Source organism: Cetorhinus maximus, chromosome 2 (assembly GCF_964194155.1).
Source record: "Cetorhinus maximus chromosome 2, sCetMax3.hap1.1, whole genome shotgun sequence".
NCBI classification, from domain to species: domain Eukaryota; kingdom Metazoa; phylum Chordata; class Chondrichthyes; order Lamniformes; family Cetorhinidae; genus Cetorhinus; species Cetorhinus maximus.
In genome coordinates, this window is record NC_135880.1 from 162,115,107 (window position 1) to 162,127,815 (window position 12,709).

Here is a 12,709-nt window from a genome sequence, read left to right on the forward strand (position 1 = left end):
ATACTATAAAAAATGTATAAAAACACTGGAGAAAGTGAAAAAGAATTTACAAGGATGGTAGCAGAACTGAAATATTACAGCTATCATGAAAGATTGAACAGATTTAGCCACTTTCCTTTAGGGAAGAGAAGACTTAGAGGTGACCTAATGGAGGTCATTAAAGTTATGAAGAATTGGACTGGGTAAATGTTGGGAGGAGTATTTTCGCTTCTGGAAAAATCTAAAACTAGGGGCCATAAATACAAAACAGTTATTAATAAAATAAGAGATACCTTCACTGAGGGAGTGGTTGGAATGTGGAACTTAATATCAGAAAGTGATTGAGGCATATAGCTTAGATACTTTGAAAAGAAAACAGGATAAGTACAAAAGAGAAAAACAAAGATATGTTGAAAGGCTGAGATGAGGTAAATAGAATGAGAGGAGTCTGAAGTGTAAATACCAACACAGACTACTTGGGGTGAATAACCTGTTTTGTATACTCTGTGTTTTTCTATGCAGGATACATTTTTAGTGCTTGGCTTGTTCAGTGACTGAGTGCTGAGAGTTTTTGTGTGAAGTGTCTAGTTTAGTATTTGAGCATCAAGCATTACATCTTCAGCCAAACAAATGTGAGACTTTTGGGTTCAAATCAAACTGCCACATTAGTGACAAACCCAATATATGAATGCCTGAAACAGAAACAGGAAATGCTGGAAACACAAGGCAGAGCATCAGCATCTGAGGAGAGCTCAGACAAGGTCATGTTTCAGATGTGGATCTTTCAGAAGAACTTGTCCATTCCTTAAACATCAATTTGCCTGTTCTCTTCGGTGATGTTGAGTGACATGTTGGGTCGAATGTAATGGCTGCTGTGGTGGGCCCGTTCACTGGCTGGAAGGCTGGTTCCAACTTCATCGAAGCTTGATGTCCTCTGGGAATTTCCCGCCTCTGAGAGTTGCTGGCCAATCAGAGGCTAGCAGCTGTCCAGCACCAGTAGTGCCAGCAGAAGCAGTGGCCACTGTCGGTACTGCAGTAGACCCAAGCTAAAGAGCGTTGCTGGAGCTCTGGAGAAAAGGTGGGTGAGCCGGGATTGCCAGGGCAGTCAGAGGCCTCGGTGAGGTGAGGGAATGGGGGTTAAAGGTAGGTGGGGGTCTTCACGCATGGGTGACCCTCCGTTGGGAACAGGCTGCCCAAATAGAAAGGGGGCGCCCCACCACCTGGCTGTGGGCACAGCCACCAGAGCTTACCTGGCAGTTTGCCCATATGATGCAGCCCCTGCCCAGCAGCAGCGGGATGAGGCCCTTAAGTGGCCACTTAAGCCTCTCAGTTGGCCTCCTGACAAGAGACTTTTTTAGCTCCACAAAGTAATAAAGTTCAACAAAAGATTGGTCCAGTTCTACTTCTGAAATTTCAATAACGGTTTTAGAGAATAAAGAATGCAGCTCCTTCAAATCAGATATTACCTTCCTGCTTACAGATCAGTGGAGGAGGGAAGGGTTAGCTGCTGTGTTTGGATTTGTAACAGTCATTCATATTCTAGTACAAACAAAACTATGATATATAGCATTATATGTTAAAAGTTGCTTTATCGTTTAGATAAACTTGCAGTTTCATTAAAAAAAAATGCTGAGGATAGTGAGGAGTTGGAATTCCTGTTCTTGATACTTTTTACCAAAAAAGTCATTGTGAGTGCACATTGGGCAATCGTGTTTTGTATTCCTGCCAACATTCTTATCAACCACAGGAATTCAATCCCTTAAGTGTCCCCTCTGTAGCCAGAACTCGTATGCTTGGCTGTGTTGTACTCCAGCCATGCTGGTGTTGAAGCAATAACTTTGCTCTCTTGTACAATCGTTTTTAATCCGGGGGAGATTTGATGTCACTTGGACATTTTCCTTTTCCCTGCTAAATGCAAAAGTATAAGGATATTCATCCAGTGTAACTCAGCCTATCATTTTCATTCACTGTGAACACCATTTTCATTACTTTTGGCTTTGCACCAAACCTGCATTCCCTGGTTACTTATAAATATCCTTCTTGAATGATTCAGTACTCAACATTCACTGCAAAGTAACAGTCTGTTCAGTACACTTAACTGAGTTTCAAGATATGACTCAAGTTGCATTTGGCCTTGTACATTAACAGTTTATGGTAATGTCTTTAAATTCTTCTCCCTTCCTCCTTCAAACAAAGCAGTAACCACTTGATTGCTATCACGATTTCAAATGTTCCCTCCATTTCCTTTTTCTAATGAGAACGGTTTGAGCTCTTTTACTCTCTGCAATTTTATGAAGTAAGGCCTAGAATTATCCGCGATTTCTTTTGAATTCTTTTCACTGCCACTGTCATTTTAAGTGTGCGGTGATCACAATCAGTTACAATACAATCTTGCTGTACTGACATTTTCATGCACTGTTAGTGTCACTTCCTCGGATTCAAGGAATTTTTATGTTAAAGCTCCTTGTAGTCCAGGTTCTGAGACAGCAGCATCAAAGCAATTTTCTTGCATCATTCTCTCCTTTTATTTATGTCTACCAATAGTCTCCAATATACCTATGTTGGGGGAGTTTCTCTTTACATGCATGAAACCTTCAGAGTACCACTATATAATAAGATAGCCACCCTGCTGTCTCTTTGCTGTACATCACTGGAACCGATGCATATCCACAAGCTGAGTTATATTGCACATTCACATTGTGGATATTGAAGTTGTGTGTCCATGAGCTTTTGTCATGACACTATTTTGTGTCATCGCAGGCGTTTTACTATACTGAGCCAGCTCAACATGTTTCGCAGGCCAGCAGAGGAGGTTGTACCTCCATCAGCAGTGCGAGATCCATGAAGAAGTGGGCCTGTGCTGTAATTGGCTGGGTGGAGATTGGCTTGATTTTGCCTGTGGGTGGCATCCATAGGGTCAAGGTCCACGTGCCTGCAGGCAGCAGCACTCTAATAAAGTTATGGTACCTCTGAATGCATACATCCACTTACACATCATGCTAGCCTATTTGCCTTGACAAATACTGACGCAGAAAATAATTACACCTTCAATGTTGGATTGCTATCGCACTCCAGTTTCTTTTCTACTGTACCTTTGTTTATGCCCTTCATTATATAATTTTTTTTCTTATTCATTCATGGGAGATTGGCATCACTGGCAAGGCCAGTATTTATTGCTAATCCTCATGCCCTTAGGCAAGGTGGTGCTGAGCCACCATTTAGTCACATATGTTAATGCTATTTATCTTTGCTGTCATAATTTCCTGTGGATCCTTTTGCACTGTATTTCTTCTGGATAATTCTGTTTAGCCATATGATATGCTTACCCATCCAGATTTAGATCTTTTACCTTCCATGTTGTCCATTATTAAAATATGAGCCCCAGAGACCCAAGGATAGATAGACCACATAGGTCCTAGCTGTTTAGTTAGAGCTGTTACTGTGGCTAGCTATCCCATTTAGTGTTACTAGCAACCTCATTATGCAATTTCAAATTTCCTTCCTGACCCCATGAACCCTTGAACTATCCAGAATATTCTTGTCATATAACCTTATCAGCTGCTTGCTGACAGTCAGCATGTACAGTATTTATCATAATCTCTCATTTCATTTTCTCTTGTTGCATTTTTGCAGAACTAATACAGAATCACAGAATTGTTACAGCACAGAAGGAGGCCATTTGGCCCATTGTATCTGCACCGGCTCTCCAAACAATATGTTTTCTGTTCCAATATCAGAATTATCTTTTGAATGCTTCAATTGAACCTGCTCCACCATATTCTCAGGCAGAGAATTCCAGACCCTAACCATTTGCTGCATGAAAATTACTTTAACTCTGTGCCCTCTCATTCTCGATCCTTTCACGAGTGGGAACAGCTTTTCCCTATCCACTCTAACCAGACCCCTCATGATTTTGAATGCCTCTATCAAATCTCTTTTCAGCCTTCTTTTCTCTTAAGGAAAACAGTTCTAAATTCTTCAATCTGTCTTTATAACTGAAGTTCCTCATCCCAGGAACCATTCTCAGGAATCTTTCTGCACTCTCTCCAATGCCTTCACATGCTTCTAAAGTGCTGTGCTCAGAACTGGATGCAATACTCCAACTGAGGCTGAACTAGTAACTTATACAAATTCAACATAACCTCTTTGCTCTTGTACTCTATGCCCCTATCAATAAAGCCCAGGAAACTGTCTGCTTTATTAACTGTGTTCCCAACCAGTCCTGCCACATTTAATGACTTATGCTCAAATATACCCAGGTCCCTCTGCTCCTGCACCCTCTTTAGATTTGTACCCCTTGTTTTTATACTAGCTCTCCATGTTCTTTCTACCAAAATGAATCACTTCACATTTCTCTGCATTGAACTTCGTATTCCACCTGTTGGCCCATTCCACAACTTGTCTGTGTCCTTTTGAAGTCCTACACTATCTTCCTCACATTTCACAATTCGCAAACTTTGAAATTGTGGCCTGTACACTGAGGTCTAGGTCATTAATATATATCAGGAAGGGCAAGAGTCCCAACACTGATCCCTGGGGAGCTCCACTAAAAACCTTCCGCCAGCTCAAAAAACATCCACTAACCACTACTCTGTTTCCTGCCACTCATCCAATTCCGACCTCATGCTGCTACTGACCCTTTTATTGCATAAGCTATAACTTTGTTCAAGTCTTGTTGTGTGGCACTGTATCCAGATGCCTTTTGGAAGTCCACATACAACACATCAATGGCATTGTCCTCATCAACCCTCTCTGTTACTTCTTCAAAAAAACTCCAGAAAGTTAGTTAAACATGATTTCAACTTAAGAAATCCATGCTGGCTTTCTTTAATTAACCTGCATTTGTCCGTGTGACTATTACCTTTGTCCCAAATTATTGTTTCTAGAAGTTTCCCCACCACCAATGTTAAACTGACTGACCTATAGTTGCTGGGCTTATCCTTACACCCTTTTTTGAACAAGGGCATAATGTTTGCAAATTTCTAGTCCTCTGCACCACCATGAGCCTAAGGAAGACTGTAAAATTATGGCCAGTGCCTCCACAATTTCCACTCTCACTTCTCGCAATATCCTTGGGTGCATCTCATCCAGTCCTGGTGCCTTATCAACTTTAAGTACAGCTAACCTATTCAATGCCTCCACTGTTTCAATTTTAAATCTTCTAGTGTCTGAATCACCTCCTCTTTTACCATGACCTGGGTAGCATCTTGTTCCTTGGTAAAAACAGATGTAAAGCATTCATTTAATATCTCAGCTGTGCCTTCTGCCTCATGTGTAAATTAACTTTCTGCTCATTCATCATCCCTACTCCTCCTTTTACCACCCTTTTACTTTTTATACAAATGTTGTAGGAGTTGAACTGCCTTTCTTAAACCCGTATCAGCTTGTTACTGTCTCCCACTTATTGATTTTGGACTCCTTTCTGTAGGTGAGGCCCCAATGCAAATTCTCCTGTATAGATATGAATGGTGACCAACCAGTAATTCCCTGAATCCAGCTTTAAATGCTGGAAAGCATTAGCTCTTTTCCAGTTCTCTGATATCACCCATCTCCGATGAACTGTGAAAAATATTTGCAGCACTCACACCCCCTACTTATAGGCTCATTTATTTAATTACTCTGAGCTATTTCAACTGGTCTTGCCTGGTGTTTAATGAAGATTCGAGCCTCTGCTTTTGTTCATGCCCAATCCATTTCTGATAACTATTTACTCCATCAATTTGGGTACAGCCGCCAACCTTCCAGTTACAGGATTGAAAATGCGATCAGGCATTTTCTCTTGTGAGAAAACTAATATAGACGTTTTTATTCTTCCAGTCTTTCTCCTCTGTTTTCCTGGAGCAGTTTTATAACATGTTCTCCCGGACATGTCAGAGTTCATGTTCAAATTTTATCACAGGAACACGTTTCGATAAATAACTAAAGAGAAAGCATTGGGTAAATGGAATACTTGTTGCAAAGGGCTTAAATTTTCTGAAATAACATGTTCTGATACTTTGAAATAAATATTAACCCTGGTCCAAAATTAGCATTAGTCTATATTTTAATAAATTAACATAGCTGTTACAAAAGATACTGTGGATGCTGGAATTCTGAAATAAGAACCAAAAATATCAGAAATAATCAGTGGCTCAGATAGCATCTGTGGGGAGAGAAACAGAGTTAATGTTGCAGTTGGATGACCTTTCATCAGAACTCTTAGTCTGTGAATTAGGATTTGGTATTTTGAATTAATGGTAACCAATGGGTTATCAAAGAACTAATGGAGTTTTTTTTCAACTGATTAGATCATCTACAATAATGACCATATTGAAGTGGACGGGAGAGCTACACAGAAGCTAATCACCAATTTAGACCCTGACACGTCCTATTCATTTGTTTTGACCAATCGAGGAAACAGTGCTGGGGGACTACAGCAAGTGGTTTCAGCACACACTGCACCAGACCTGCTCCGCACCAAGCCAGTCCTGATTGAGAAAACCAATTCTGATGGAATGTTAACTGTTGAGCTGTCAGCAGTGCCAACGCCACCAGCCCCAGTGAAGTAAGCAACAGTCACTATTTAAACAGTCATCTGAGTTCTGCTCAAGTCTGTTCACTGAGATTATACCTTTTCACCATATTTTCCTTAAGTTGTGTTTAACGGTTTCCAAGTGAACAGGTTTTTCAATTCTCCTTGGAAAAATAGCATGCTGTGTACTTGGTTGGATTTTTCCACCAATAATAATTTGAAGCCATTTTACTGCTATAACTAACATTTTCCACATTACTGAAATTGAGCAACTGCCAGATTTTTAGTTGCCATCTCACATCTAGCTAATAAGTGCAAAGGGGTTGGTTGGCTGAGGCTAAAACTACCCAAGTTGGATTTATACTGAGGCTTGGCTGAGAGCCCAGACATCTATTAGAACAACAGAGCACCTGCTCCCCAGAGGAAGCATTGTTTGATTGACAGCTCAGGCTCTCTGATCACTGCGGTCAATTTCACAATGTTTGTTGACATAAGTAAGTACTTTCAAGTGTTTGTGGTTTGTAGTTTTTGAAACTTCAAAGGGCCTGGATGATTGGCACTTTTATTAACTTTCCCAGACCTCTTTTCAAGCATAGGCGAAAGTGATCAAAAGATGACATTTTTTTCAAAGCTTTTTTGTATACATACCACTTTACACTGTGGTGTTCATTGGTTCTAGAGAGTGTACAGTGGGTCAATGGGCATTAAAGTGCCAGAGCTTGGCATAGAAAGCTTGAGGGGACATAGGTTGGGTGGCAAGGCAGAGCTTGGCATAGGGGACATAGGGGGTGGGTGGGGATGTAACTTGGCATAGGGGGCCTGAGGAGGACCTTTTGAACATATTTTTTGAAAGGTCCCGCTCATGCATATTAGGGTTCACGACTCATCTAAGGGCCTGTGAACCACAACTCTTTAAAAACCTTATCCAACTCCATGAAAATTGTGGCGTAGTAGGGCATGCCTGTATCCGCAATGGAGCTGACCAGGTTGGGATTCTGACAGGAAGCAGCCCACATTCTTTAAAGACATGCCTGAAAACCTCACAGCCTGGTAGTTGGTTTGGGAATCCTGGAAAATCATAGAATCCCTGAAAACCCAGGCCAGAAAATTAAAAGGCGACCTAATAGATGTTTTCAGGATAATGAGAGGCTTTGAAACAGTAACTAGAACAAAACTATTCCCTCTGGTGGGTGGATCAATAACCAGAGGCCAAAGATTTAAAATCATTGGCAAGAGATCCAGAGGTGACATGAGGATAATTTGTTTCACTAAATGTTGTCGGGATCTGGAATGCCCTACCCGAAAGGTGGTCCAAGCTGACCAGTTCCTTGCGGGTCAGGAACTTAGAGAGTTGTAGCAAAAAAGCAAGAAGTCAACACAGGCACAATGGGCCAAATGACCACTTTCTGTTTTATAATTCATCTGATTTTAATTTGTTTTATCTCAACAGTTATAAATTGTATATATTTGGAAATTCTTATTGGAACATTTTCACAATATCAAAACCCTCCCAGCCTGTCAACACACTGTAGTTGTCGGCCTCCTACATTATTATGCTAGGTACTTGCCACTTTTTAAAAACGGCAATAGCTGACCATCAATTTTTAGTTTGCTTACAAATTCAAAAATCCCTCAACAATTTTGTACATTAACCAGCTACCATCCTCTGGGTCCCTGTCGTCACTTTCTTGACAACGCTATTGTTTGCTCCCTATCCTTCATGGGGCCTGTTGCCACCAAAATTCGGGGCTTGGGCCCACTGCGTGTGTTCTCTTGCCCATTGCTGTTGGTAGTTGGGCCCTCGCCTTTTTCCCATGCCCACCCTCAGTTTATAATGCTGCCTGGCATTCACTGGTGTAGCTCCTACCCTCCCCGGCCCAAAATTCCACTAAACATCAAGTTCTGGTCGGACTGCTGTCCTATCTACACTGCCCCACTTTGTGGACTCTCTCCTGTCCTTTTTTCTCTCTTTTTTTGAGCTAATTTATTTCTCCTGTGATTAATGTTCATAATTTATAATACAATCAAGATTGATTCTCTATTAAATGCTCACTTAGCTTATTTCAAGTTCCTGGTATTATTTAAAATATTTGTATTTGAGTTATTTCTATTATTTTCCATAGTTATTTAATAAATTTTGGAATAACTGCTCAATCTCCTAATTTTATGCATTGCATTTTCAATTTCCTGTACTTTTTGTTCATGACTATCAGTCAAAGTTGCTGTTTCTATCCTTCACTAAGGAATGCATTTTGGGGCAACTGCATTCTATTCGATAAGCTCTTTTTAATAAACTGGCACAAACTTGCTTGATTAAACAGTGAGTCACATCACCACCTTACACTTTTTTTTTAAATTACTGAAAGAATTTTGCATCAACCCTACTCTGTTAAATATCTGCCACTGTCAATTAATTTAGAATTTTCTAGAATGGGAGCAAACCATTGTTGTAAATACCCATTGCTTTTATTTACTGGATAATTATTTTATGGGGAGGGTTCACTTTCTCCAAATTCTTATCAGCAATACTGTCAGAAATTCACTAGTAATATAATGAGACTTGAGGATAGTATATATCAGTCTTTCCCAACAGACTTGGTTGATCCAAGTTCTATTGTAAAATAGTAAGGCTTCTGAATTGAGGAGCAATGTTGTAATTACAGGACCTGCCCCCGCTCTCCACAGCACCACCTAACTTTTGTTTTGGTTGGTGCTTGGTGGAAACAAGGCTGATGCAAAGACAGTTCCCCACAACCACCCCCACCGCGCTACCCCACTACCCCATCCTTCCCCCAGCTTACCTCCTCAGTGACAATGACATCCCTCTGACAGGAAGGTACAATTAACATTGCTGAAACTTTAGGAATAAAATCTTGAGTTGCGCAGTTGGTATTGCTGAGACATTCTAATTTGGAGGAGAAGTTACTGACTTCAACAGTACCCAATATGGGCAAAACCCAATAACCTTTTCCTCTTCCTTGGGTGAAACATCTGTTTATAATGATAAAAAATTATAAGAGGAAAATAGGAGGCTATTGATTAAAATCTTTAAATTGCAAATTTCATGGCGGCATTCTTCTGTATACTTGAACATAAATATGTGCACCCAGAAATAGCTGGAATGGCACATTGTGCAGTGAGCAAAATTGACTTGACATTTACCTCACCAGCCACAAATTGTGGGAACATTCAAACAATAATGACACAACGATATCAACATTGCATCTAGGCCCTCAGGAATGCTATGCCCAATGGTTTATCTCCTTAACTAATGAAATAAAAGAGTAGAGAAGAAACAGTGGTCAACAGTGAAGAAAATAAGGAAGAGTCAAATTAGAGATAGAAACAGAAGTGAAGTGAGGCAACAAGGATTTGAATAAGAAACAGAGAAAAAAAGAAACCAAAAACAAAAATTAAGAAAAAGAATTTAAAAAGAAAAAAGAAGTAGATAACATTCTAACTCAGTTAATTGTCTTTTGGTCCTTGAGAAGTTATGAATGAATAGCAGGCTCAGTGTGCAAAAAGTACAAACATTCTTTAATAATGAAGTATTATGATCAGGAGGAATGGAACAGTTTCATGGGAACATAGGACAAAAAAAAGACCAAGATCCATCTGGATCACCTACTACCATCCTGGTAGCAGCATGATACAGCTAACAGAAGTGTGGCTGGCACAAAATTACTATCACAATAGATTTTAAAAGTTTGGAAAAAAACCTACGAGAGCAACTGTGGAAATGAGGCCTCGTAGTTTCAATGTTCCCTTTCTGGACTACCAAGGTTGAGTGGCATGTCAGGACCATCAAGCACATGATTAATGGGGTGCTTGAGACATGAATTACCAACCCTAAATAGATGCAGTGAGTTAAAAATGCATTAATGATGTAAATCCAGCAATTTCATGACACACAACTAATTTCTATGGGAGGCTCACAGTGCGATTGCAGTTTTTCCTGTTCTGTCAAGGCTACTGGTGCAGCAGTGCAAAGCATGCAGTGCTTCCTAATGGAGAATTAGAACTTATGGTGCATCTTGTCTTCACCACAAGTCAATATATTTCAGAAATGTCTGGACCATTGATGGTGCTGGGATTGAAATAAAGCTAGTTCTCATGTTTCATGACATGACTGTTGCTAAAGGAGGGATTTGAAGAATGATGACTTGTTTGCGAACCAATAACTAGCAAGGGTGTTGTTCATTGCAGCCTAACACCATTTTACAAGGTAACAAGCATCGTTATGGAGGAAAAAGAACTCCTTATAAAAACAAAAATAAGAATAGAAATGTTAAGTTTGTGGGAAAGAGTCATTCTATTTACCTAGCTCTTTGTCTCTGCATGTAATATATGTATGTCTACACAAATTGCTTACTGTTTCAATAAAGTGCCTTTGCAATGGTATTTTATCGCACCAATATAAGGATTGTACTTCACTGACTGTTTTGTTTGAAAAGTAAGAATTATTTTCCCAGAACCTCTGCTGCTGGGAGAAGAAAGGTTAAGTGTGCTTCCTTTGCAGCATTATTTGTCTTTTAATAACAGTTGACAGTTGCATTGCAACTTCAAGAACCAGCTCTATAATTTTACTCTATCTTGAGTAATCAGCAGTCAAGCTGGTGTGAGGGCCCACCAAAATTTTGAGATGTTACCTGCCAGTTTTCAAATGGCAGTTAAGAAATATGTCATAACTCATGGCATAAAATGTATAGCCTAATTTTTTTTTTTATATATGGCACCGTTAACGTGTTAAAATGGATTATCAATTTGATACAGCCCATTTTCCAAGACCTCCAGGGATAATTTCAACAATGCCACCCAATATCTCCATCATCACCCATACTGGCAATGTCTTTTATTAAAAGACAAATAGTGCTGCAAGGGAAGTACACTTAACCTTTCTTCTCCCAACAGCAAAGGTTCTGGGAAAATAATTCCTGCTTTTCAACCAAAACAATCCTTACATTGTTGCGATAAAATACCAATGCAAAGACACTTTATTGAAACAGTAAGCAATTTGTGTAGACATACATATTGCACACAGAGACAAAGGACTAGGTAAATAGAATGACACTTTCCCACAAACCTTATGCCCAAAGTGGCTTCACATAGACACAATGGAGAAAAAAGGACATGAAGCAAAGAAAGGAGCTATTAGGAGAGGTGACAGGAAGCTTGGTCAAAGAGGTGGCATGGAAGGAGGGTGTTCAGACAGGAGAGGTTTTGGGAGGGAATTTCAGAGTGTGGGGTCTTGGCAAAAAAAGTGCACAGCCGCCATTGGTGTGACAAAGGAAATGGGGAAATGCAAAAGAGGCCAGAGTTCAAGGGATTGGTGGGTGTAAAACTGGAGGAGCTTAGAGATGTAGGGAGGGCTGAGGCAATGATTGAATTTTAAAATGTGAGAGAATTTTAATTTTGAGGTGTTAAAGCACTGGCAGCCCATGTAGGTCAGTTAGACAGGAGTGATAGCGCAGGATAGAATACAGGCAGCACACTTTGGATGACCTCAAATTTAAGGAGAGCGAAGGGTGGGAGGTGGCCTGGAAAGTGGTCAGACCTCGACGTGACTAAGATGTGAAACATTGTATCTGCAGCCAGAAGGCAGAAGTAGGGCAGAAACAGGCAATTACAGAGATGGTCATTGATGGTGATGATTAGGTGGCATTGTTGAAATTATTCTTGGAGGTCTTGTAAAATGGGTTGTATCGAATTGATACTCCATTTTACACTGGCCTGATTTTATTTCTCATTGATTTTAGCAGGAAAAGGAATCTCGGAGTTGGGAGGGGTTGGGGAGTGGGTGTGAAATAGGCAGCCTGTTCTGTCCAAAAAAAAATTTCATCCCCAGAATGGAAAGCTCTATCCAGGTCAACTGGGATGTTGAGGTTCCAAACTGTCAGGTTGAACCTGGGACAGTGATAGTATCCATATGTCGTGAATATTGTCATTTTGGAACAATGGTTTGTTTAAGAAAATTGTCACATTGGACGACAGACATTTTTGACATTATTATGAATTACCTGTTCTTTTTTTAAACAGAGGCTACTATATAATTGTTGTGCCTTTGAAGAAATCCCGTGGAAAATTTATCAAGCCCTGGGACAGTCCTGACGAAATGGATTTGGAGGAGGTATGTGCGCAGCTGGTATGCAATTAAGTGGCTCATAGCAGGAAGGGGGGAGAAAAAAATAGTAGCAATCAAGTTAATTGTGTGCTTGCGTG

General features: G+C 40.2%; 1 protein-coding gene across 11 annotated transcripts in view; it reads left to right on the forward strand.

Moving 5' to 3' along the window:
* The window catches only part of ptprda (protein tyrosine phosphatase receptor type Da), a 622,540-nt gene that overhangs the window by 493,440 nt on the left and 116,391 nt on the right, over window positions 1-12,709 (forward strand). For all 11 annotated transcript variants that reach the window (XM_078570553.1, XM_078570552.1, XM_078570557.1 and 8 more), the window contains 2 exons: window positions 6,267-6,523; window positions 12,527-12,617. In XM_078570553.1, coding sequence (XP_078426679.1) covers window positions 6,267-6,523; window positions 12,527-12,617 — 348 coding nt within the window. The remainder of the gene's footprint in view (window positions 1-6,266; window positions 6,524-12,526; window positions 12,618-12,709) is intronic.